Below are 22,740 nucleotides of genomic sequence, written 5' to 3'. Positions count from 1 at the left end.
GCAAAGGAACAAACAAAAACGCCGCGTGGCGTCTGCAGTTGACGGGTTACTAGAGATCCGGCGCAGCAGCGCCCATTTGTTTGGATTAATCAATCAATCTACTTTACGCGAGGCTTTGCCCGTCGCAGACTCCTTGTAAATAGGCCAGGTCTTCGCTGTGTCGTGGGGGCCGAACTCGAACACGGCAGCGTTGAGACCGCGGCGGGTGTTCGAGCTTTAAAGCAATCGGGGGTCCCGAGTGAGTCCGCGCCTCGAAACTGCTCGAGAGGGCACGTGCGGAAAGGAGTGTTCCGGATTGCATTCCTCCGCACCGGGGGAAGGCGACGCCGAACCGCGACGTCTCAATGGGGGCTCGTAAACAGCCCTATGTGTTTCGAATGGCCCGGTCGTTCGGGTAATGGATGGCAGGGGCTCGCAGATGAACAAGAAAGAAGGCAGGCAGAAGGGAGAGAAAAAGAAAGATTGAAATCAGAGACGCCTAGCTTTAGGAGGCTGCGGGCTGGAGAAACGTGCAAATTTCCTATTCGTGAATAGAATGCGTGTATAAACGAAAAGTTCGTTTTGGTTTTCAGCGCTGTTTACTCACTATACGCGCTCTGTGTTCGCCCGCAGTTTTGTTGAGAAAACGCCGAGGGCCCCCGCGGACGTCCGCATGCAACGGATTGAGACAAACGCGTCTTTCTTCTATTTTTTTCCCCCTCTTTACGAACGAAAATCTGTCGCTGGCGGCGAAATGTGAGGTCGTGTCGTTACGATTTGCATAAACGTCGTTTTCGCAGCCACAACTGCCAGCATTTCTGGCGTGTTTCGTGCAAATATGACAGCTCGAAACTTTCGCGGCTTTGCGAAGGCAGGCGGATGACGCGAAAGGAAGACGTAACAAAAACCGTTATTTTTTCTTCGTGTTTTGAGAAACACCGACTGTCGTGGGCACACCACGTGCCTGCAGGACTGTTCTCCTGAAAAGTAAAGCAAGATAAGCTTCTTTGTGGTCGTTTTTGCTTCTTTATCGTTCGATCTTCGTTCGTCCTTCCTACCATACTTAAAATGTTGTTAATTTTAGCAATTTCTCTTGTGCCAGAAGGCCCTTCTCCTTAATTACTCTAAGCCTGTCTCTTGAAACAGCTTTCCCAAGCTCGCGACGTGATAATAATTAGCGCACGCCCATGCGCTCTTTCGCCCACGATATTGCTATTCGCGTTTTTTTTTCGCCATCTACCTATTGTTTGTGCGCTCAATGTTCTCTTTGTGCAAAATGCGCTTTGGTCGTAGCCACCTCGGCGGTTACAAATACCAATTTAGTAGTAACAAAACCAGTATGAGAAAAAACTACAAAGCTGGTAAATCCGGCGAGAGCAAAGAAAATAACATTATTATTGCGGCCATTGATGTTCGGTGAGGACACCCGCAAAGAAGCGAGAAATCAAGATACTGGGCTGAAAAATACCCGTTTCTAACTAATTGCGCAATATACCTAACAACTTAAGCCCTGCTTTTGCAAGCTTCGAGAAGGTGTGCGTGAAACAGACCCGCACCGAGAAACGCCGTTACTGCAACATTATCATTATCGTTATACGTGCGCCGTAGCAAGTGTTCTAAACTCAAAGTTTCAGGAATTTTGAATAGAAGAAAAAGTTTACTTCTGAAAAAAAGCACGTTCTAGACAGTCTGCGTTTTTCTAACATCATCTTTTTACTTTTGGTGCAGCGCGCGAGCTCTCAATTCTCTGTTTTTGCGAACCCTTCCCGGCTTCATCAGCTTTAAAAACTTCCCAAGACGCCGCAGTGTGTACAGTGCGCTAAGACAGAGAACGTTTTCCCTCTTTTTATGCTTTTAACACGGTGCATGCTTTTCTGTCTGGAAGAGATTATTCAAAATAGTAGTTGGAATGGAAGTGGTTTATTTCTCAGTAAAAATGTTTGGGTTGAGTAACCGCAAAAAGGGCTTGTAGTCGTTGACACGTTCGTATGAAGCACGGGCGTCGCACTGTTTCTTTTTTTTTTTAGAGGAAAATATAGCGAACAGGCGTACACCTTTCAAGATGGTTGTTTACGAACACAGAATGTTCAATTCCTCAAACAACGCCATTCCACAATTCCCGAAAGTTGTGCAGGATATTCCGAGCTGTGAACAATACGCCGAGGTGGCTCAGCGGCTGAGGCGTTGCTCCACAGAGCACAAGGTCGCAGGTACGACTCCCGACCACACCGGCCGCTTTTCCGATGTAAGCGAAAAACGGAAACGCTATTGCGTCGACATTTCTTCCCCCATTAAAGATACCCAGGTGGTCTCTATCTATCCTGCCTTACGGCGTACCTACTGGATAGGTTGTACAGCTCCAGCTCGCGAATCGCCAAGTTAACGAGCTGCGTGAGGGTAAAATGAGGATGCAAGAGGTGCGTTTGCCGCAAACTTAAGGGAAATTTATCCATCCACTCTCATACAGCTTAATTAAAACCATGAGAAGTCCAAATAACCGAGGTTGCATTTGCCAACAATAAAACTAAAGACCCAGGAGAACTGTGAAAGCGCGGTCAAAGCTACGCGCAAGCGGACCTTGATATATTGTTTCGTAGTCAGGAATGACGCAAGGTTCTTCTACTTAATATAATTTATTGGAACGAACTGGTGCTCCTCGATAAACTATAGAAAAGAAAAAAAAATGTCTTAAAAGCAGTCTAGTGACATGCAGAGTTCATAGTCGGTGAATTGAAATCCAGGCGCGGGCTTTGGTATGCACGCATTTATCTGCATTTCGTACGTGCTCAAGACCTGTGTTTCGTACGCGCTCGCAGGCTAAGGATGCGGACCTCGGCGACAACGCGGTGATGAAGTACCGCATCATCGGCGGCAACGACGACGGCGCGTTCTCAGTGAACGAGGACACAGGGGCCGTGACCACGAGCAAACGCCTTAACTTCGAGACGCAGCCCGAGTACGCGCTCCAGGTGGCCGCCTTCAACGTCAAGCCTTTCCAGGGTCCCAACGCCGCCACCATGGGCAACCCTGTCGTCAACCTCATCGTCAAGGTCCAGGTACGCCAGGGTTGGTCCTGCCGCACGATTTTGTTATAAGTGAGCTGCAGCCGTACTCGGCCAGAGTTCATCGCCGTCTGTTGTTCTCACGCTGTCCGTTCCTCCCTCCCCGCTGCAGGACGTGAACGACGAACTGGTGACCTTCGACCGCAGCTCGTACAGCTTCCGCATCTGGGAGAACACGACGCGCAGCGAGACTGTCGGCTTCCTCAACGCCACCAACCAGCACACGGAGTCCGGAAACCAGCAGGTTGGTGCCCTCAAGCGCAGCCACGAGCGCCGCGTTCTTTTTTTTCCCTTGCTTTTTTAATTAATTGTCCGCCCGTTATACAAATATTATCATTACATGTCATCCGCTTGTAACAGGCGCAAAAGGTCGGCCTATTGCTTATTTTATGGTCCTGCCGTATTCAGTTCGGGTCCATATTTTAACATAATAGTGTCAGTCAAATAATGTACTTGTGTCTGGTGTCAACAAGAGGATCGACATATTGCGCCAAAATCACAGCAAATAAGGTTTAAGGGCACTTTGGAGCCCCCGTGTAAAAGTTTCAGGAACGTAAAATTAAGATCCACTGGCTGTGCCGACCCTGGGCACGCCAGGGCAACGGCAACAGGTTTGGTGGAAGCAGTCCCATAGAGGGACCGGGGCGACACTATGCGGACGTCCGTATATTGCATGCACTTGGTGTTCCACGTTAGATAAAAGGTTAACTTGAATAAGCAAAAGGCAATGGTTTGTCAGCCCCACAAATGACAGCTATGTATACTGAGAAATGTGATTTTGGTCCTAGCAGATATTTTGTCTCTCGATACGACACCAAGCCACAGGGTGTACTCACTCTGATGAATGTAACAGTCGGAGCAGTCTTGTATGGGATGGTGCGGCGGCTAAAGGACGTGTCGCGCGGCCAGGTTTTGCAAACTTACTTTATTCTATCCTTATAGGCCTCTGAGCCAGCCCTTTCCCTAATAAAATTACATCTATCTATCTATTCGGACAAATCAAACGGTGGTCGCTGACAAAGGCAGGAGACTGAAAAGAAACTCATGACAGGCACTGTGGAATGTATGTTGTGGAGTGTCGAATGCGCACTCCCGGACTCAAGCGCAATCGGTGCTAGCATCCAAGCGATTACAAAGAATTTACACCGTCGAAAAACAGAGGTTAAAAAGGCGAACTACGGCAAAATCAGCATCAGACACAATAACGTGAGAAATGGCGGCGAGTTGAGAATCTATGGAATGGGTTGAGAAGAAGTGCAGGACGCCCTCAGGCCCTGAGCACGGCGTCAACTGGGCGCAGGTGACCTTCTGGATCGGCGAGGGCAATTCTCTGGGAAAGTTTTGGATCAATCCAAGCACGGGCGAGCTGGTGCTGATGGACAGTGTGGACCGGGACCCACCCGAGAACCAGGTCCAGTTCCGGCTCAAGGTGTTCGCACGGGACCTGCAGTCCATCGCTCCCTACAACACCTCGGTGCCTGTGGTGATAGACGTGCTTGACGTCAACGACAACGCACCTTCTTTCGGCGAAGGTACTTAACTTCTGTACACCCACCTTGTATGTGCTTTGAACTGGCCTTCTATTTTAGATGTGCTAATATTTGGGGCGTTCGGGACCACTGTCGAATTTCTACTGACTACAGCGATGCGCATACTTCCCCATTGTTCCGTTGAGATTCTCTTGAACCTTCCTCGCGTGGGCATAGATTTTGCGGGTGTCATCGCACGTAATGTGCGCGGTTTTGCAGCTTTCTCTTGCGCTTTTTATTCGCACAGGTGCTTACTCCTACAACTTCATAGATGGGCCGGAATCACTGGTTCATTGGTAGACAACTTTCTTTTTTGGTCATTGAACAACATAGTGAAGTCAGCCTCGGGCACCCTAGTTGTCCGATGCCCGTGACCCAATAGGAGTTGCAAGGGAGAAAGCAGAAGAGGAGAGAAAGGGGTACCTTGCTCCGCCCTCGTCTTCCTGCTCCCACAGAACTTTTATACATTAACAATTATAAATTAACAGCTTATAAATTAACAAAGTCAAATATATATGCATCAGGCTGGCTGCCAGCCTGCTCATAGGACTCTGGGAAGATTGACTCAAGCGTCGTTGTATCAGCCGAACTTTGTTTGCTTTTCGTGCTGTCCACTGTATATACTGGCTGTCTATTGCCGCGATCGAATGGCCTTAGTACTCGTGGTTTATTCGTCTTCACGGGCTGACGCACGTCAGTTTAGCCTGCTTCAGACGCTCAAGGCGGATGCTTTATTTTTACCCAGATTGAAGTCGCCAATGGCACGTACTGACGTCTATTTCACCGACTCCAAAGTCTGTTTCAGAAAGTTCCTTCTTTATTTGCAAAACAGCAGTCTGCCTTTGCGCTTTCTCACTGTGGTCTCATTCCGCAGAGAAATTTGCCCTCGAGCTTCCGGAAAGTCTTCCGGTGGGTACCGAACTGCCGGCTTTCTACCGCGCACGTGACATCGATGCCGGCCCCAACGGACAGATCGTACGCTTCATGACCGAAGGATCCGAAGTGAGTGATCTCTGTTCGTGCTATAGATAGTCGACGGCTGACGAGTGCCTTTTGTCGCGAGCTATGCAGTTTAAAAGAGAGTCCTGACTATCGTTTTGGTCTTATTTTATTAGCATGCTCTACACTCAGATAGAAAAACAAACGGCGTGAACGATTGTCATTAAAATTAAGGAGCTTTGCCAAAGGGCGCCTCGAAAACTACTATTCATTAAGCGAATCTTCCGTCAAGGAATCCCTGCGCACGGACAGAGCTGGCGGGCTGCCAAACTGCACAGCTATTCATTTTAATAAATGGTCACGTCTTCTGTCTGCCACCCTCTGCCCCTTTTTGTGCCTACTATAGGGGGTATATTTATATTCTAGGGGTTGAGAAAAAAAGTCGACGCAGCATTTACAACCAGAATATTTTTTTTAATTTCCGGGGGAGTATAAAAATTACACAAAAGATCAGTTCAACAAAGTTCACATACTTAAAATACGCAATGCCGAACGCAGTGGAGAAGTTCATACAAGTCTTGCGAGTATGTGTTGAATCGAGAGGCTGGAAAGGAATTCGAAATTGAAAGCGTGGGTTAACAGGGCTTTTTTGTTGCTTTGCTAGGTGCAGATGCCACTTTTCCCCTAACCTGTAAAAATGGGAGTCTGAATACGCGGCATGTGAAGAAAAATCGTACTCACGGGAGAAATGCCGCGATTGTGGGTTTTCGTACGGTCGCTGAGCGCCCCTCTTCTTGGCCCGTCGCAGGACAAGTTCTTCGTGAACAACGTGACCGGAGCTCTGACGCTAATTTCCGACTTGGACTACGAGACCTCCGACACGCACGAGTTCACTGTGTTCGCCATGGATGGCGGCTCGCCGCCCAAGACTGGGTAAGGCCTTCCTTTTGGCTCCGCATGGGATCTGCGTGACGATACAGCTGCAAACGACAAGCACTGGGGACTGCCTGGAGAAAGCACGCGGGCACTGTTTTCGAAACGATAAAAAAAATATCGGCCATCACATTAGGTTAGATCAGTGTTCCCCGGAAAAGTGGGGCATTCAGCCAGTCGAGGATTTCTAGAAGTGCGAGATGGGGAAGGAGGTATATTTGGTCCTGGCAAAATTTTACGACACACGAGCGCAGGCCGGCATCACCAAAGTTCGTCCGTTGTCGAGGCCAATGCTATGCTGGTGCACGTACTTTTGCACTTTCAATGGTGCCCATTGGCGAAGTCCGTAAGACAGCGCTTGTATATACAGGTTGGCAGCCGGATATTGCTGCTTCAATCGCTATGTAGGGCGCGTGGGCGTAGATGAGAGCTATATTCGCGCGGCGTCAAAGGTGTGATAAGGTTTGGTGTGCGTCTTGATAAATAAATGCGCAGCGATTTTCTTTTTTTTTTCAATTTAAGTTATCTATGCTCTTCAGTACTATGCTGCGATATCTAAAATGAGATGCAACTTAAAGACTTCTGAAAAATGACAACGCAAGCGCAACTCAAACAGAATATATATGCGCACAGTTTAGCACCTATTTGCGTAATTTGGGAGCTTTCGTAATGGCCATACTCGTCTCACGAAGATCACTGCCTCTCGTATAAGCGCTTTTAACAGAAACAGTATGGACGCTGAGTTCGGCCGCTCATCCGCTATATTTGGCAGTGTTGGGGGCCTCCCACTGATGTTGCGAAGGCTAACAAAAATTTCCTACTGACTGCTAGCTGCGGCACTGTCTGGCGGTGAAGGGTAGCGCGTGTCCAGCGCAAAGTGGCACCACGCGGAGAGGGGCAGCTGAGGATAACAAGTAGCTATTTCGCCATTTTCGGATGACGCTCATGACAGTGTTACAGACTACACGCAGGGTAGTGGAGAGATCATCTTAGGACATACGCGACTTGTTTTGTGATCCTTTGTGTGCACCGTGCGAAATACTTCTTTTCTGCTGCCAAATTCGTCTCCCTTGCGGGCATTCGCGATTCGCGTGTTTACCGCACTTACATTCTCGGAAGTAAACTTGCATACAGACCCGCCGCGGTGGCTCAGTGGCTAAGGCGTGGCGCTGCTGAGCACAAGGTCGCGGGCTCGATTCCCGGCCGCGGCGGCCGTTTTTCTGATGGAGGCGAAAAGCAAAAACGCCCGTGTGTACGAGATTTCGGCGCACATTAAAGATCCCCAGGTGGTCAAAATTAATCCGGAGCCCTCCACTACGGCGCGCCTCATCGCCTGCGTTGCGTCGGCGCGTTAAACCCCGCAATCAATCAAACTTGCATACATGGAAGTAAAGGAAGTCACGCACGGGAAGCACGCGTCACCGGGGCCTTCTGTATTGGGAACGCAGCTCGGAGGATCCTAAAACACGTCTCAGAATCACCCAGAGCGAAGTCAAGCTTAACTCTGCAATTATTCTCATAAACGGCAGTACGCCCGTATTAACCCCTGAATGTGGCGGCAGCGAGCCATGCATGAATCGACCGCCTGCATCGTGCAAAAGCCGACCGGGAAACAGTATTTTGTGTCACTGCGTCACAGCTTGCGTCAACAGTCGTCGTCACCTTCAGCTGAATATGTGATTAGTCTGGATGTTCAGCTTTCCTCACAGCTTTTAACGCTAACCTCGCTCGTCGCTGCGTAAGCCTTTCCCGCGCAAATTCGAGCGGAGTGCCCCCGTCAGTGCACAACGTCTAGCGTAGATCGGGGCGATCTGTCGTGGGATTCCGCTCCGATTGGGTGATGAGCTTTGACTGTCCGCAGCGTTGTGCGTGTCATCGAGATGGAGCCACGGCGCCAGGAGGAATGTATTAACGACTAATTCTGTGTTATAGAAGGCTCGGGTGTCGACAGAAGGAGCGCGCTGTGGCGCAGCGTAGCCATGCAGCTGAAGTCAGAGCTTGCAAGACCCCAATAATTTGCGACCTACTTACACCACTCGTTGCGTTGACGTATTGTATTCGAAAAGAGGGATTAGTAAATTTGGATGCGCACATTTTATAGGCGGGCTTTCAATATATTCCGCTAGGGGTTCGTAAAAGGCGCATTGTTCAAACTGATATCGTGCTCTGAACATGGCTTCCTCTCTCGCACGCGCACGCAAAAGAAAGTCCCTGAAATGATTACTTCGTTATTTATCTCTGCCGACGAATTGAAGTACGTATCTACTCTTTATTTCAGCCCCTTTCTACGGTCACTAAAGGCGAGCGCCGCTTTGAAGTGTGTTCTCAATAATTCTGTTTTTGTATTTCTTCTTGAAAGCCTTACCCGCTAAGTAACTTTCCCCGCTCCCGTATTGGTTGAAACCTCGAATCTCTAAGAGCGACTTCAATCTCTGTCATTGTTTTCTTGGCATTCCCTTCACGTCCGCAGCTCCTGTAGTTTGCAGGAAATTTTTTGAAAAGTTTTATTTAATTTAAGAACGACACTCAGAAAATATCAGGTCTCAGACATCGATTTCCAAGCATTGTCCCAGTGTCTCCATCTGAACTACCAGCCGAATAGCCTACTGTAATGAAAAGAAAATTATTGAACAAAACCGGCTGAGATTTCGGCGTTTTGAGATGCTTCTGTGAAAAATGAAGTCTTTGATCCAGAAATCAACTTAATGGTTTCCGATACGCGCTCTCTTTGACCTTTCGACGTTGCGATGGGAAAATCCTTGGAATTGGGCTCCCTCGGGGCTGCACTTCTGCGACGGAGTTGCAATTTTACGGCGCTCTTACGACTGCACGGAGCTCGTTTAGCTGATCTGCACATATCTGGCTCCACGGTTTACCTCGCTTTTGTAATGATGCATTTTACGCCATCCGACAGAGGAATGCAACTTTTACGAATTGCTGTATTTTGATGTTTGTAGAACAAGGCTAAGCTTAATGAATACAATCACAGGGATCAGACGAAACGGAGTCGCTGACTTTCTGTGATTGTAGCGGAGTTACCTGTCATAGAGGCCGTGTCAGTGGAAGACGCCATTGCGGCCGAGAGGGAATGTATCAGTAGGAAGTAAACATAGCAAGATGGTATTGCGAGTAATTTAAGAAGGGGAACTTGTGTGGATGTTTTATGCTGTCTCTTACAATTTTAGAAAATGTTCATCCTTATTAACGTTACATTAAGAATATGTTTAATGGAGAAAACAGATCACTTGAGAGCGGGCCCATCGGGTCTGCGGCATTGCGGACTGGCTCGATAACGCTCATGCACTCAAATCGTTTCTGTGTAATAGGCTCGGTTAATTGATATTATTCAAGCTTTGTAGCCAGTCGGGCTTATTCAGTGAAGTGCTGGTCTCCATTTGCGAGGGGCTACTTTTTAGCCACCTCTCTTGTGGAGACCAACATGAAGGAGTAACCAGACTTAATTAGATGAATTGGAGAACCAATGTCTAAATGACGGGCTCGCTTTATTTCTCGCACGCAGTTCGTGTGTCTTTAATTTTGTTCTGATCCCACCCTTTCGCTGTTCCTACACTCTTAGGCGTTTGTATTTATAAAGTTTGATCTTTCTGTGTCTTTAGTGGCTGTCCAAATAAGCACACTTTCTCGTCCGATTCCATTAACAGGCATGTGCTCTTTCATGAGGGTCATAATCATAAACACCTTGCTAGTTATGAACTGAATATACTTTTAGAGTTAGCTGATGCCATGGCAACGTTTATTAATTATTCACTCAATAATGCAAGGGTTCTTCCCCACGGCGATGGGCTAAAATGTGATGAAAAAGAAACATCAGCTTTGGCTTCGTTGCTGATAACATCAAGCCCATCGCCTCAACCTCAAACATAGTAGCTTCCCCGCATTATGAATTGTGTATTCAAAGTCCTTAGTCCGAGTCAAATTGGCTTTCGTCCTGATTCTGTCTGGAGTTTCCACCTCGAAAGCCGCATTAAACTTTCACGCCACTATAACCAGGTTGTTGCTCTCGCGACCCCAGACATTGCAAGGTCTTACGACAATGTCTAGCACGCTGTATTACTGTCTAGACTATAGAACTTGAACTCCCTAAGATATATTATGCTTTCACTTTATGAGTCCCCGAGGGACGGACAGAACAGTTGGGTTAATGACAATATCTGTTATACGCGGAAACAGCAGGTAACAGATTCTGCCACGGACAGTTCTTTCGTCGGTTCTTTTTATTGTCCAATTAAAAGCTGTTCCCGTGTATTAAGGTGTCCATACGTTCCTCTGCACTGACACTGCGTTCTTCACTTCCGCCTATAACATACGGGTCATTCTGCAATAACGTAGGCAAATCTTAATATTCTTGACTCCTTGCTAGGTAGTTGTGGTCTCTCTACTAATGGCAGTGAATGCTCTTTCCTTGTTTTTCCTGTCTCTAGCTGAGTTAATGTCTTTATTTGATACCGCCAGCCCACCATTCCTCACGTTGATTATTTAAAATGTATTATGTATAGAACGGGCAGCTTGACTGGAGCTTACATTCAGTTCACGCTGCTTTCAAAGCAGCACCCTCTGTAGGCATTGCTCGGCGGCTGAGACGCAGGAGGAAAGACATGCGCAGTTTCTTTACTGGACTACATGTCTCATATATCTCTTCCTAATCTATAGTTTCGGTGCGTATTATTCGGAGGCCCTAGCACGCAAAAGCTTCCTCGTTTGCTTTTGCTGGAATGTCACGCTTTTGGCTCTGGCTTACGGTTTTCTTAAAAAAACTTCCGCTGCAGCCCTTTACAAGGAAGCGCGTGTTGCTCTATTGATGGCTAGGTTCTGCGCCCTCGCTGTAAAGTCTTCCCTAAGAGCCGATGGCTCAGAGTTAAACAGAATGTAGTTGGTATTTGTTTCCGCGCCACTTGAATTTCTTTTTGGGCACCAGGGCATCTGATTTACGTCTCCGCAAAGTACATAGTCTGATTGCATCATCAGGTGTAGGGATTAGTAGGGTTTTCCTCATATTAACAAGAGAGCTTCCATCTTGTGGTCTCTCTACCTCACAGTATGCATAACCCTAGCATTGCACAAGGCATGCACTTATGTACACTGCGAGGAACCACCGCGGGTTCGAGCTATTTGAGCACGCTCACGATACTGAAACGCCGTCGCGCCAACTTAACACCGCCTCTGTTGGGCAGGTGGAGTAGGGGGCGACAAAGGAATATGCCCAGGGTACGGAGGGAAGACGTTTATTTTATACTAACGTTCTAGTCACACATTTTACAGACCCAATTACATAATTTACAGTACAGGTACGTATACTTCCCGTTACGTGAAAGGGGTGATGGGGCGCCACGCGCAAGTGTGCGCGTCGTCGGCGCTAAGCCAGTGGGCTCTTCGGTCAGGGCAAATTCCTGGGTGCGCGCACGTTGTGCGCGCGCGCATCGCTGTGCTGGCCAGATCGGCTCGCAGCAGCGAGGGAGACGGTGCCCATTCGCTCACAGGCGCGTACCGCACGGCGTGTTCGTCGAGTGGTAGGTACGGCCTTACTATATGCAAGCGTAGGGGGGCAACAGGAGCAGCCTTAGGCACGGGCCGCAGCCGGAAGGGCTGGTGGGCTTTCGCCGGCGCAACAGAGTTGCAGCCGGCTGGTAAAGAAAGCGTCACATACCTTCGGCCAACGCCTTCGGCGTCCTGGAAGCGTCTCCCCGAACGGACCCCCGCGCAGGGCGCGCGTTCGCGTCCCGGCGAGGGTGGTGTTCGGGAATCGTTCAAACGGGCCAATGAGGTGAGGTTAGCTCCAACACCAAGGCGGAGCCCCCGCTGCGTGACAGTGTTTTATCGCCGCAACGGTCGCTGTGGCCTTCACCTCAGGAAGGAGTTTTAGAAGACGGCTCGGCTCTACACAGTGGCGCCGAGACGAGCCGGAATTTCGGGGAGAGAGGGGAAAGGCGCCGCGCAACGCCACAAACCCAGTGATCGCGCAATGGCTTGGGCGTCAGGATTCCCACAATCTTGACCATCTTTCATAGGTTACCGCTGTGCGCGTCCCTTAAACGAAAAAAAAAATACATTCCCACGTTCTAAATGGTCTCGTACAAGCTGCAGACTCTCTAGCAAGCTTGGATCAGTCTGGGCCCATGGTAGAGGTCGTACAGCCTGCAGCTTTCCCTACCATTTGCAGATATCGTAGGATGCTGCTTCTTGATGGTACGAAATATTGTTGGCTCTCCGCGAGGAATTTCGATCACTTGAGATCCCCTTGGCCATCGAATGCGTCCTTCACGTCACCTCGATGTTATTTTTACCGCCATTCGCTGTTGTATACGGTAATTAAATAACATAATCCCTGGTGTAACCTGCCTTGAGCAGTTACTGCGATGAGGACGGACCATTTCACGATAACTTCACATCTTGTAGTCAGTTTTCACGCATCCGACATCAACATCTTGAGATTGCTGGCTCTTCTTTTATTCGGGAATTTATAAACAGTCTTCTGTCGTGGGATATATAACTCAGCTGTCCTCAGCTTCGTGGAGACTTCCAAAATCTTTCCAGGTTGCTTTTCATTATTCTCGCTTCCAACAGAATTCTTCTATTCTCGCTTCTTCTGGCTTCTCGAGGCCTCCTATCGGGCATAGGATATTAAGCTGGCCTTTGTAGCCGGTGGATAATTGACATTTTAACCCCATAATTGGCCGATCTTCTGACTGCTCATGTGCCATTCGTCAAGATACACCACTATCAGCACCGCTCACATCCTTCCACGCACTCTTGCTTTTATCCTCCGCAGGTCTGCGAGTATCATCATTTCCGTGCAGAACATAAACGAGTTCAGCCCCGAGTTCATCGGACTTCCGTACAACTTCTACGTGGCCGAAAATGCGGCCCGAGGAACCAGCGTTGGTCAGATTCAAGCTCAGGACAAGGACGGCAACAAGATCACCTACACCATCTCCGACGGCGACACAGGTATCTGCTCCTCTTTTATTTTTACGGACTTTATCCATTATAGCGCCACGCAATCCGGCGATTACAACCGTGTGGGTATAATCTGCCTATGCATCGTCATAGTGCTTCGACATTATGCCCGTTAAGTAACTCAGAAAGAACGCGATAAGACCCGCACAGACGTCGTCATGAAAAAACCCATGGGCTATATAGCTGTTCTTAATTTGCATCGTACAAATAGTTAAAGAGGACATGAAGACAATATCAAACTTTGCTTCGTCCGATAGGTAGGGTCCTTCGTATACGTCACAGCATGTTTGTTAGACGGGGAATGGTGCTGCCGTTACTGATGAGCTTCCAATTAAAGGCACATATTTTAAACTGTTCGCGTCTTTCACCACATTTGAGGATGCTTTTCGGGGTGCAGTAAAAAGTAGTCGGTTACTATGCTGAGCAGTCGTTACGAGGCGCTGTACACACGGAACTTTAAGGTGGCTGATACGGATTAGGCCGGGAAGCCTCGTACGCATCGCCTGCATAACGGCGGGACCATGAATCTCACCCTTGGTTAGGAGGATTAAACACGCATAGAGGATATCGCTGGAGTGTAATTAGGCAACTTCACCCGAACGAAGACATCATGCTTCTGAGGGGGCAAACGGAGTATCGACAAGCGAAATTGTTGTGGGGTTAGAAGAACCGTATAGATATGGCGCAGTGGATAGGACTACTGGCGTTGTACGCTCCTCTGAAGTTTTTTTGCATTATTTCCGGACTTAACAAACTTATGCGGTTAGTTCAGCATAAGATTCCGAACCGTAGCCGCTACTAATTTATCTTAACGAAAAAAAAAAAAACAATAAACAAACCCGTTGTTTTGAACTTGGACAATGATTATTCAGTTTCGCGCCCCAAGATCGTCATAAATTTGTGATTGCTTTTACTGGAGCCAGTTAATCTCACAGCCAGTTTCTTGGAGTCAGTTATTTATGCTGTTGTTGGAAATATGCAGGAGAGTCTCTGGCGCCACAACCTTTCTGTATGTTTTATAATACAGCTCAATTAAGCGCACTCAGCGTTAAAATTCGTATGTTTGTTGCTCGTATGTTGTTTGCTGCCTTTGGGATGCTGAAACGTGGTACGTTGTTTTTGCTGTCTATTTAATAGAATTGAACGAAGAGTTATAATGGCGTCGCAGACTGGTATCAGTGATAACGACGTTTTATGCACAAAAAATATACACACTGGTGAAGAGAAAAGATGCAAAATGAAAATATGTAGGTTGTGCTTAAAAAAAAACTTGCCCGATCTCACGGTGAAAGAAATAATCAGAAAGTGGAAAGACGCGATTATATTATGCTTTGACCGTAGCACACGCTAAACGAACGCAACCGTCGCGGATATTGGCCTGTGAGTCGGGAATGCAGGGCGCCGTCTCCGTGAACGAGAAAAATTGAAATGCCTCGGCGCGGACAGGCGCCTGACGACCCGCACTCGGGTGTGCGAGCGCTAAAAAAGCGCGGCTCGATGTCACAGGGGAAATAGCGCGACGGCGCATAACGACGTCGGCAGTGGTTTTCCGCCGATGTGTTCATTCATTACTAACTGCCGGATCGACTCCTAGCGTCCGTGCAGTTAACACATTCTCCACCTCATCTTCTTCGGCGCATGGGGAAATATATCCCAGGGAATTATGGGCGGAGTTGGAAAGGGGCGAAGGGGGGTGGAGGGGAACGGAGAGATGTCAAAGAAAAAATCGTGTGGAATGGAATGCGGCCAAGATGAGACGAAATCCCGGCTGCTGGCGGAAGAGGAATGAAAGAGGAAAAGTTGGAAAAGCGCGGAAAGGTACGCCCGTTGATTTGTTGGGGTCCCTTTTTATTTCTCCGTATTCCCTTCCAATCCGAGGAATGTCTGCGCATTAGAGAATCACCAGCGTCGACTCTGATAGGTTCCATTAGCGTGGCTTCTGTAACGGCCCACGCACTCACTTTAATGCACTTCCTCATTAATTGGTCTTCTTGTGCCGTATCCCCTTCCGAGAGGCTTCTGTTCTCGAGCTGCCCGAGAGGCTCCCTTGCCGCTTTGTTTTATCGGCCGCATCTCCAATGCCCCTGGAGGGAAAGCAAAGCAAGCCGACGTCAAAGCGCCCCGAAATCTCCTTGCCTTAATGGTGGCGCCGACGGCCCTTCATCGTGGTTCCCCTCGGAAGGATACGCATTCGCTGGGCGCAATGCGCCGCCTATTAGGTATTGTTTAGCCACGGCACGTGCGTATGCCGGCAGCGCTACCGATTGAAGGCTTCGATTTAACAGTTTTCGTCCCTTTGCACCACTGCGTTCACTTCGCCTGCCTGAATGCCTCCAGCCCACGCCTCCTCCTCCCCCTTCCTTCTTGCGGCACTTGGACAAGCTGTGTGTTACAGCACGAAACAAAAGCAAGAGGTAACGCGCTTGTGCATTCACAAGTGGTAGAGCACCTTGTAACGGTAATGGGCGAAACAAGCACAGGTGATGGACGATTATAGCGGGCGTCGTAGGAAATGTGTCTCGTGGCTTAGCTTCTAGGCCAACAGCTGTTTTATAATGGCCACGTTTTTGTTACGTTTGTCTTTTCCCTTTTTTGCTCAACAGCGATATGGGGTCGCCTAGAATGGTTACAATTGTGGCTGTTAAGTAAAAGAGCACCAAGAAATGTCCCACGATTATTGCGTGAAAGGCGATCGAACGATAGAAATGTTAATATGTGCGATCATTCGGACTTTACATGTGCTCATGAATACTGTCATATTCAATAACGCTGTGCAGTTAGTCTTACAAGTAGGAAGAGGCCAAGAAAGACTAAGTTAATTTAACTGCGTAAAAATGTCCATTTACCAGTTTCGACTACATTCTGACTGATAGCAGACAAGAAAGACGTGGGTGTCACCGAGCCCATTACCATTATTGCTCTCTTTTCAATTTATTTTATCGAAGGTGGGAACGAAGCTGTCACGAGTAAAAAAACAACGAAAAACAGAGCATACACTGGAGTAAAATGGAGTACATGCAATCAGAGCAGTGACTTCGAAGGTCTGACTCTTCCAATGACATTTCGCGCGTTCCGAGATAAAAGCTGCGCTCCCCACAGTCCTTATCTCCGCCTGTAGCTGTCCCTATGCTGGCGTCTTAAGTGTGGGCGCGAATAGGAAATGGGAGTGCGTAGTTCCTGCGTGGTTAAATTACCTCGCAAACGAACACATCTTCCCTGGGAAAAATGGCACTCGCGCTAAGCACGGCCACGTGGAAAGTAAGCAGCACGCCCGAAATACCCAGACATTCGCGTATCAGTTCTTTATATGTATATATATTTTGTCTCCTTCTTCCGTGGCAGTCAAATAAAGGCTTCGCGGCGAACCGTCATTTGCAACGGCTATATCGGCTCGCGCGCACGTCTCGACTCAGTCGTCGTGCCCAAACCTGTCTCGACGAAGGCGCATTTTCGTCTGTCGGTGTGTGTGTTTCGTGGGAGCGGACCTCCTCGCTCGATAGATATTCGGGTCGAAACACCCGCAGCTCTGCCTCTGCTCCCCTTTATTCGCCTTATTTTCCCCCCTTCCAGCTCACCCCTTCATCTTAGGTGCCGCGCCGCGGGCGTTATTCTTGCCTGTATCGCGTCGCCTTGCACGTGACGAGACTTCCGATTGAGAATTACGGCCGGCACCGAGTTGGTGCCGTTATTCGCGGGGCCGCGGGCTTATTTCGTTTCGCCGCCGTTGTTTTCCCAGCCTCGCCTCCCCCGCTATGTTAACGTCTTCCTGTTCCACGGTGGTTCACTTTGCGCCGTTCTGCTTCGGGCAAGGCGGCCGCCGCGTGGGAGGGGGGCGAGGCGGGAAAGTGGCGCGCAGTGGAAGGAGGGCCGGCGTTGTTGGGTGGCAAGGGGGTCCGGTATTTGCCGTAACGATCGTGCCGGAAACAGCCCAGCGGCCGTTATTTCGCGTCCGCAGACCTGCCCGATTGAGATGTTTTATTGACCCGAGCAAGCGCGGCGGTGACGTCTCCCCGCCCGCTTTCTTTACGTGTGTAGCGCTTGTCGAAGCGCGCGTACCCGCCCGCCACCCGGGACGCCGCCGCCGCCTTCGTTGCTGGGAGCAGGGCGCGTTCATCACCGCATCTTTCTCCTTGTTGTTGTTTGAGAGCGCACCAGCGGCGGGACGGCTGGTCCGTTTGTTTTTCGTCGCTGCCATCTGTCGGTCGTTCTTCTGGCGCACCTCGAAGGACACGCCTTCCTGTTGTCTCCCCCTCTCTCTCTCTCATGCCATTTTCTCCCCTTCGTATCCCCCGTACGTGCACCGCCGACATCTACTGCAAAGGATGTGGGTCATATTTCTCCGCCATTCGCGGTATAGAAATTAATGCCCGCGGCTCTAACGGCTGTCTCAGCTACAGGGACGGCTTTATCCAAGCTTGGAGGCTGTTTTTTGCAGTACGTTTCGCGACAGCCGATTCCGTGCGGAAGCATGGACGGGGGATGGAAGCTGCTTGCGGAGGGCCTGCGTCAGCACTGAAATATAAGAAGGGATGATTTCCATGGGCGGGAAAGCGAAGGTGGGGGGCAGCCACGGCTTGACAGTGGCTTCCCAAACGTGCACGCTACAGACGTTTGTCCATGCGCCTCTGTACTAATTTCTTATGACCCGCACTAGTTAATGGTCTGTCTGATACGCGCCAGTAAAGGCCAGTAAGGGCCAGTAAAGCGCCAGTAATGGCGCGTTCAGGAAACTGTCAGTGAGACTTTGCAGCCGCGTGTGCACGAACACGAGAGCAGTCTACTGCTTTATGAGAATTGCTACAAGCTGCGCGTAAAGCCGAGAATGTGGGGAAGGCAGTGAGTCCTTCTTGATCTAGCCGCTTGCGGTAATGATGAAAAGTGATGCGCTGGAAAAGTGACGCTCCACTGCTGCACTGGAGTCAGCGGCAGCACAGAGTGTGTTGTATAACGAGTGACGAAACAAAAGTGTTTTTAATGTGTAGCATGCTCTTGCTACTTCACTCTCTTTTGCGGTATTTGGCTGACTATGAGACGCCTATTACACCGAGCTGTCCGGCACACACACACACTCACACACGCACACAAAATGCACGATTTCTTTCCTGTATGGATCAACGGATCCATACCTGTGGATGCTTGTGAGGTTATAGCGAGGTATTTTCCTAAGTCCAAGGAGCTAGGTTTCACATTTAAACACAATCATCGGATGTGAATTATGTCAAAAAATCTCGTTTACCCGCCGCGGTGGCTCAGTGACTAAGGCGTTGCGCTGCTGAGCACGAGGTCGCGGGTTAGATTCCCGGCCGCGGCGGCCGCTTTTCTGATGGAGGCGAAAAGCAAAAGCGCCCGTGTGTACCAGATTTCGGCGCACGTTAAAGATCCCCAGATGGTCAAAATTAATCCGGAGTCCTTCACTACGGCGCGCCTCATCGCCTGAGTTGCGTCGGCGCGTTAAACCCTACAATCAATCCAAAAATCTCGTTTCACCGCACTGGCTTTCAGGCATCGCTCACATCTCATCTAATGGTGTGAAGGTGCCAATGGACAGACGGTAACGACGCCTCTCTTTCACTTCCATCACAGAATACTTCGGCATCGAGGCGGACACGGGCAAGCTGTACGTGCGCAAGAACCTCGACTCGCGCACCGAGTATTCGCTGGTCGTGGCGGCCACAGACGATGGTGCTCCCGAGACGCGCACTCTGGGCGTCCAGGTGGTCGTGTACGTCAAGGAGGTCAACAACTACCCGCCCGTCTTCTCGCACTCGAGCTACAAGGGCACCGTACTCGAGAAGTACGCTACAGACCGCGTAATCATCAAGGTGAGTCCGCGCTTCTAGAAGCTCAGCAGCTCCATAACATATATCTTCGCCTCTTCGAGAACGAATACGAGCGCGAGGTATCACGCACTGCTTGATGAGCGTAGAGTGTCCCCACAGAAGTTTTAAGGCGCGTGACCACTTGCGACTCGCAGGCGTCGCGCGACCGTCGCAAATTCAGACTTTCACGGGCCGATTGCTCTTGCCCCACCATCGCAAAACAGTTCGCCAATCATGCCGAAAGGAAACCAAACGTCTTGTTAGTTTTGGCGTACAATGGCAGCCAGTCTCAGCCGTCAAAGCGGCTTTCTATGCACTTAGTTCCTTTGGTCAGTGAGGTCAGCGTATAGTCGGTCGAAGCGGCGACGCATAAACATGTTGCATTGCAGTAGTAAACAAATTTTCGTTTAGAGTAAGATGAACTGCAAGATGTTATACTGGCTTTCCAACCTTTCTGTGCTTCGGTCGGCGCATATTCGATGGCATAAGTAAACACCGTGGTGTTCAAGGGCGCCAGGAGTTCCTGCGCCATAGAAAGAACCAACTTTCATGGGTCGTGATGGGTTGTCGTGGAAGGTAACGCTTGAATTTCTGCCTGCAATATTATGCTGAAATAAGTTCGCTTGATATCGTTATTTTTGGCTACTTCTTCAATTTATTACACTAAACCCCCGTTAGCGTTGGTTTTCTCGTTACTTTTGTATTAATCTCGACGAAAACGCACCATAGCTGATTCCCCTTTTCCAAATTTCTAAAACAGTGGCATGCTGCTATTGATTGGCAAGGGGGTATTATTTAATAACAGAAGATGAAAACTTGAAGAAAAGAACTAAGAGAGTGTGCGCTAACATTACAGACGCTTGGAAACCGAAAGAAAAGCCCGCTGCTGTAAACACGAGATAAGAAAATTTGCACCTTCAATATTCTAGCCCGTTTCAGCAGACGACCAATATCCGGTGTCCAGCTGCCGGAAAAATAAGATCGGGTGCAGTTCAATCTAGTGCGTCGAAATCGCCGCTTGCTTCGCTAGTAAGACTGATAACTCGGTGAAGGCGGCGAAAAATCTGCTCATAACACCATTTCATCAATCCCAGTCACCCTGAGTTTGACGTAGGCGCCGTTCTGACGATTTGTATGTTCTGCTTCTTTTTCTGTTTCAGCTGTTCGCCTCGGACAAGGACCTGCAGAACAACACAATCACCTACAACATTTCCAGTGGAAATGATGACGGAATATTTCTCATCGACACTCAGACGGGTGACATTCGTGTTAATCCGGCAACCGTCAACATGCTCGACTACGACCGCAAGAAACAGTTCGTCATGCTCGTCCAGGCCAAGGATTGTGAGCAAGCTCTGTAAAATACGTGCCGCGAACGCGATCTAGGCGAGCTTTTAGTTACTGATTGATAATGACTGTACACAAGGCAGGAACCACTGTGCGTTGCATGGCAGTTAGGAACATTTGGTACCCCAAATTTGTCTTACGGAAGCTTTGTGGGCCCTCGTTAGGGACATCGATCCCGACCATCTGTTGATGCGGTGGCAAGCGCTAACGAACCTCTACCGACAAATCTCCTGGAGCTTTAAAATCCACAGTTTTGCATGCACGAAAAGCAGGAAAGAGGAGGGCATTAGTTTGTTTTAATGATGAAAGGGTGAAAGAAAGTACGGTAATTACTGCTGCGTTGATATATGAGTTATGGGATCTGAATTTACTGGCACCATAGTTTCACTGGGAAGGTGTATACTTTGAATCCCGGCGCGCTCTAATCATCTAACGAGAGAAAAAAGGACGCAAATATAATTGCTCTAAATTTCTGCCTTCGTATTACCGCAGCCATTCTCGCCACGTATGAATTGCTATGACACTGATCTCCATGAAAAGTTGAGAAAGTACTTGGTATCTTGAAGTACATTAAAATTCCCCAGGAGTTTGTTGTGCCCCCCAACTCAACTTATCGCGATTGGCTTCGCCTAGCTCAGTTTCTACTAACAGACAAGCGGTTCGCACAGCCATCCCCTTCTCTTCTACATGCGTCTCTTCTCGCCCCCACAACGTGCGTTTTCCTTTTCATGCAGCTCACAACACTCCTCTCTACGGTTTGTCCATGGTTACAATTGATGTTCTGGATTCCAACGACCATGCACCGACTTTCTCGAAAACGGCTTATTCTGCGTCGCTACCGGAGAACCTACCGGCTGGACACTGCTTTTTGAGCGTAAGTGTCTAATACACGAAATCACACTTTCAATAGCTTTTTACGTCGGAAGAGCACGTCCTTGCTGATTATGGATGCATATTCATGGCAAAGCTGCTTTTTTTTTTTTTTTTTCAGACGAAAACGAACAATTCGTTATCCGCACTTGTTTCTTCAACCTAGCTGCGGGACCTTTTTCTCACTCCGCTTGCAGATCCACGCCGACAGCGGTGACTCGGTGGATCAGCTGACGTACGAGATCCTCAACAAGGACGTGCCCTTCACAGTGAACGCGCGCACGGGTGACGTATGCACGTCTCAAGTGCTGGACCGCGAACGCCGTGACTCGTACGAGTTCGCCGTGTCAGCATCGGACGGCAAGTTCGACGTCAAGGCCCCCGTCAGCATCGAAGTCGTGGACGAGAACGACAACCCACCGCGGTTTGAGAAGGAGCGCTACGCGGTCAGCATCCCGCACGACTCGCAGGCCGGTCGCTCCGTGATCCAGCTGCACGCTATCGACTTGGACGTGGCCAACAACGGCGAGATCACCTACTGGATCAAGAACACGCACGGCATCTTCGAAATTGACGCCAAGACGGGTCTGGTGCGCATGGCGGCCGGTCTGCCACCGAACGCGATGCGCAACCTGACTTACGAGATGGAGGTGTTCGCCCAGGACCACGGCGCGGCGTCAAACATCGGCAAGACGCTCCTAGTCGTGCGCGTCTCGAGCACGCACAACAGCCCGCCAGCGTTCGAGCGCTTCGCGTATAGCGTGTCGGTGGACGAGAACGCGGCCAACGTGCCGCTCGTGCAGGTGCACGCCTCGGACCCGGACCCTGGCAGCGCGGGCAAGGTCATCTACCGCATCGCTCGGGCCACACGGAGAGAAACCTTCCGCATCGACTCGCAGACGGGCAAGATCACGCTGGTTGCGCCGCTGGACTACGAGCAGGTCAAGCACCTTGAGGTGTTCGTCGAAGCCCGCGACGACGCACCCGAGCCGCAGTTCGCCACCACCATCGTGCAGGTGAGCCTGAGTTTGCCTACCTAGTTACGGCTTTTTTCTGTTGCCTTGCTGGTCATCTTTCACCGTGTGTTCGGTGTGACATACGCAGTTTGCATGTGACGTCACTAGCGCCATCGCGGAGCGCTACTCACAGCTTATTTGCGCAGGATATATGTAAAAGACTGTTGATAAGGTGAACGGGCAATTAACTGCTTTGGGCGCTCAAAAATGGCGGACCCTGTGAAATTTGTGCAAGATATCTATTGGCACTCTGCGCCGTAGTTGCAGCCCT

The 22,740-nt window shown here is 49.5% G+C and overlaps 1 protein-coding gene across 2 annotated transcripts in view; it reads left to right on the top strand.

The window, feature by feature from the left end:
• The window catches only part of LOC144145391 (protocadherin Fat 3-like), a 340,760-nt gene that overhangs the window by 276,115 nt on the left and 41,905 nt on the right, over positions 1-22,740 (top strand). For both annotated transcript variants that reach the window (XM_077676989.1, XM_077676981.1), the window contains exons 21-30: positions 2,796-3,035; positions 3,154-3,285; positions 4,342-4,573; positions 5,445-5,572; positions 6,318-6,442; positions 13,230-13,408; positions 19,001-19,239; positions 20,397-20,580; positions 21,318-21,457; positions 21,651-22,469. In XM_077676989.1, coding sequence (XP_077533115.1) covers positions 2,796-3,035; positions 3,154-3,285; positions 4,342-4,573; positions 5,445-5,572; positions 6,318-6,442; positions 13,230-13,408; positions 19,001-19,239; positions 20,397-20,580; positions 21,318-21,457; positions 21,651-22,469 — 2,418 coding nt within the window. The remainder of the gene's footprint in view (positions 1-2,795; positions 3,036-3,153; positions 3,286-4,341; positions 4,574-5,444; positions 5,573-6,317; positions 6,443-13,229; positions 13,409-19,000; positions 19,240-20,396; positions 20,581-21,317; positions 21,458-21,650; positions 22,470-22,740) is intronic.

The sequence above is a fragment of the Haemaphysalis longicornis genome, unplaced genomic scaffold (assembly GCF_048455015.1).
Source record: "Haemaphysalis longicornis isolate Haplotype H1 unplaced genomic scaffold, Haemaphysalis longicornis Haplotype H1 scaffold_1, whole genome shotgun sequence".
Lineage (NCBI taxonomy): Eukaryota > Metazoa > Arthropoda > Arachnida > Ixodida > Ixodidae > Haemaphysalis > Haemaphysalis longicornis.
The sequence above is the reverse complement of the archived record's forward strand: the minus strand, read 5'-3'. Positions and strand labels throughout refer to the sequence as shown.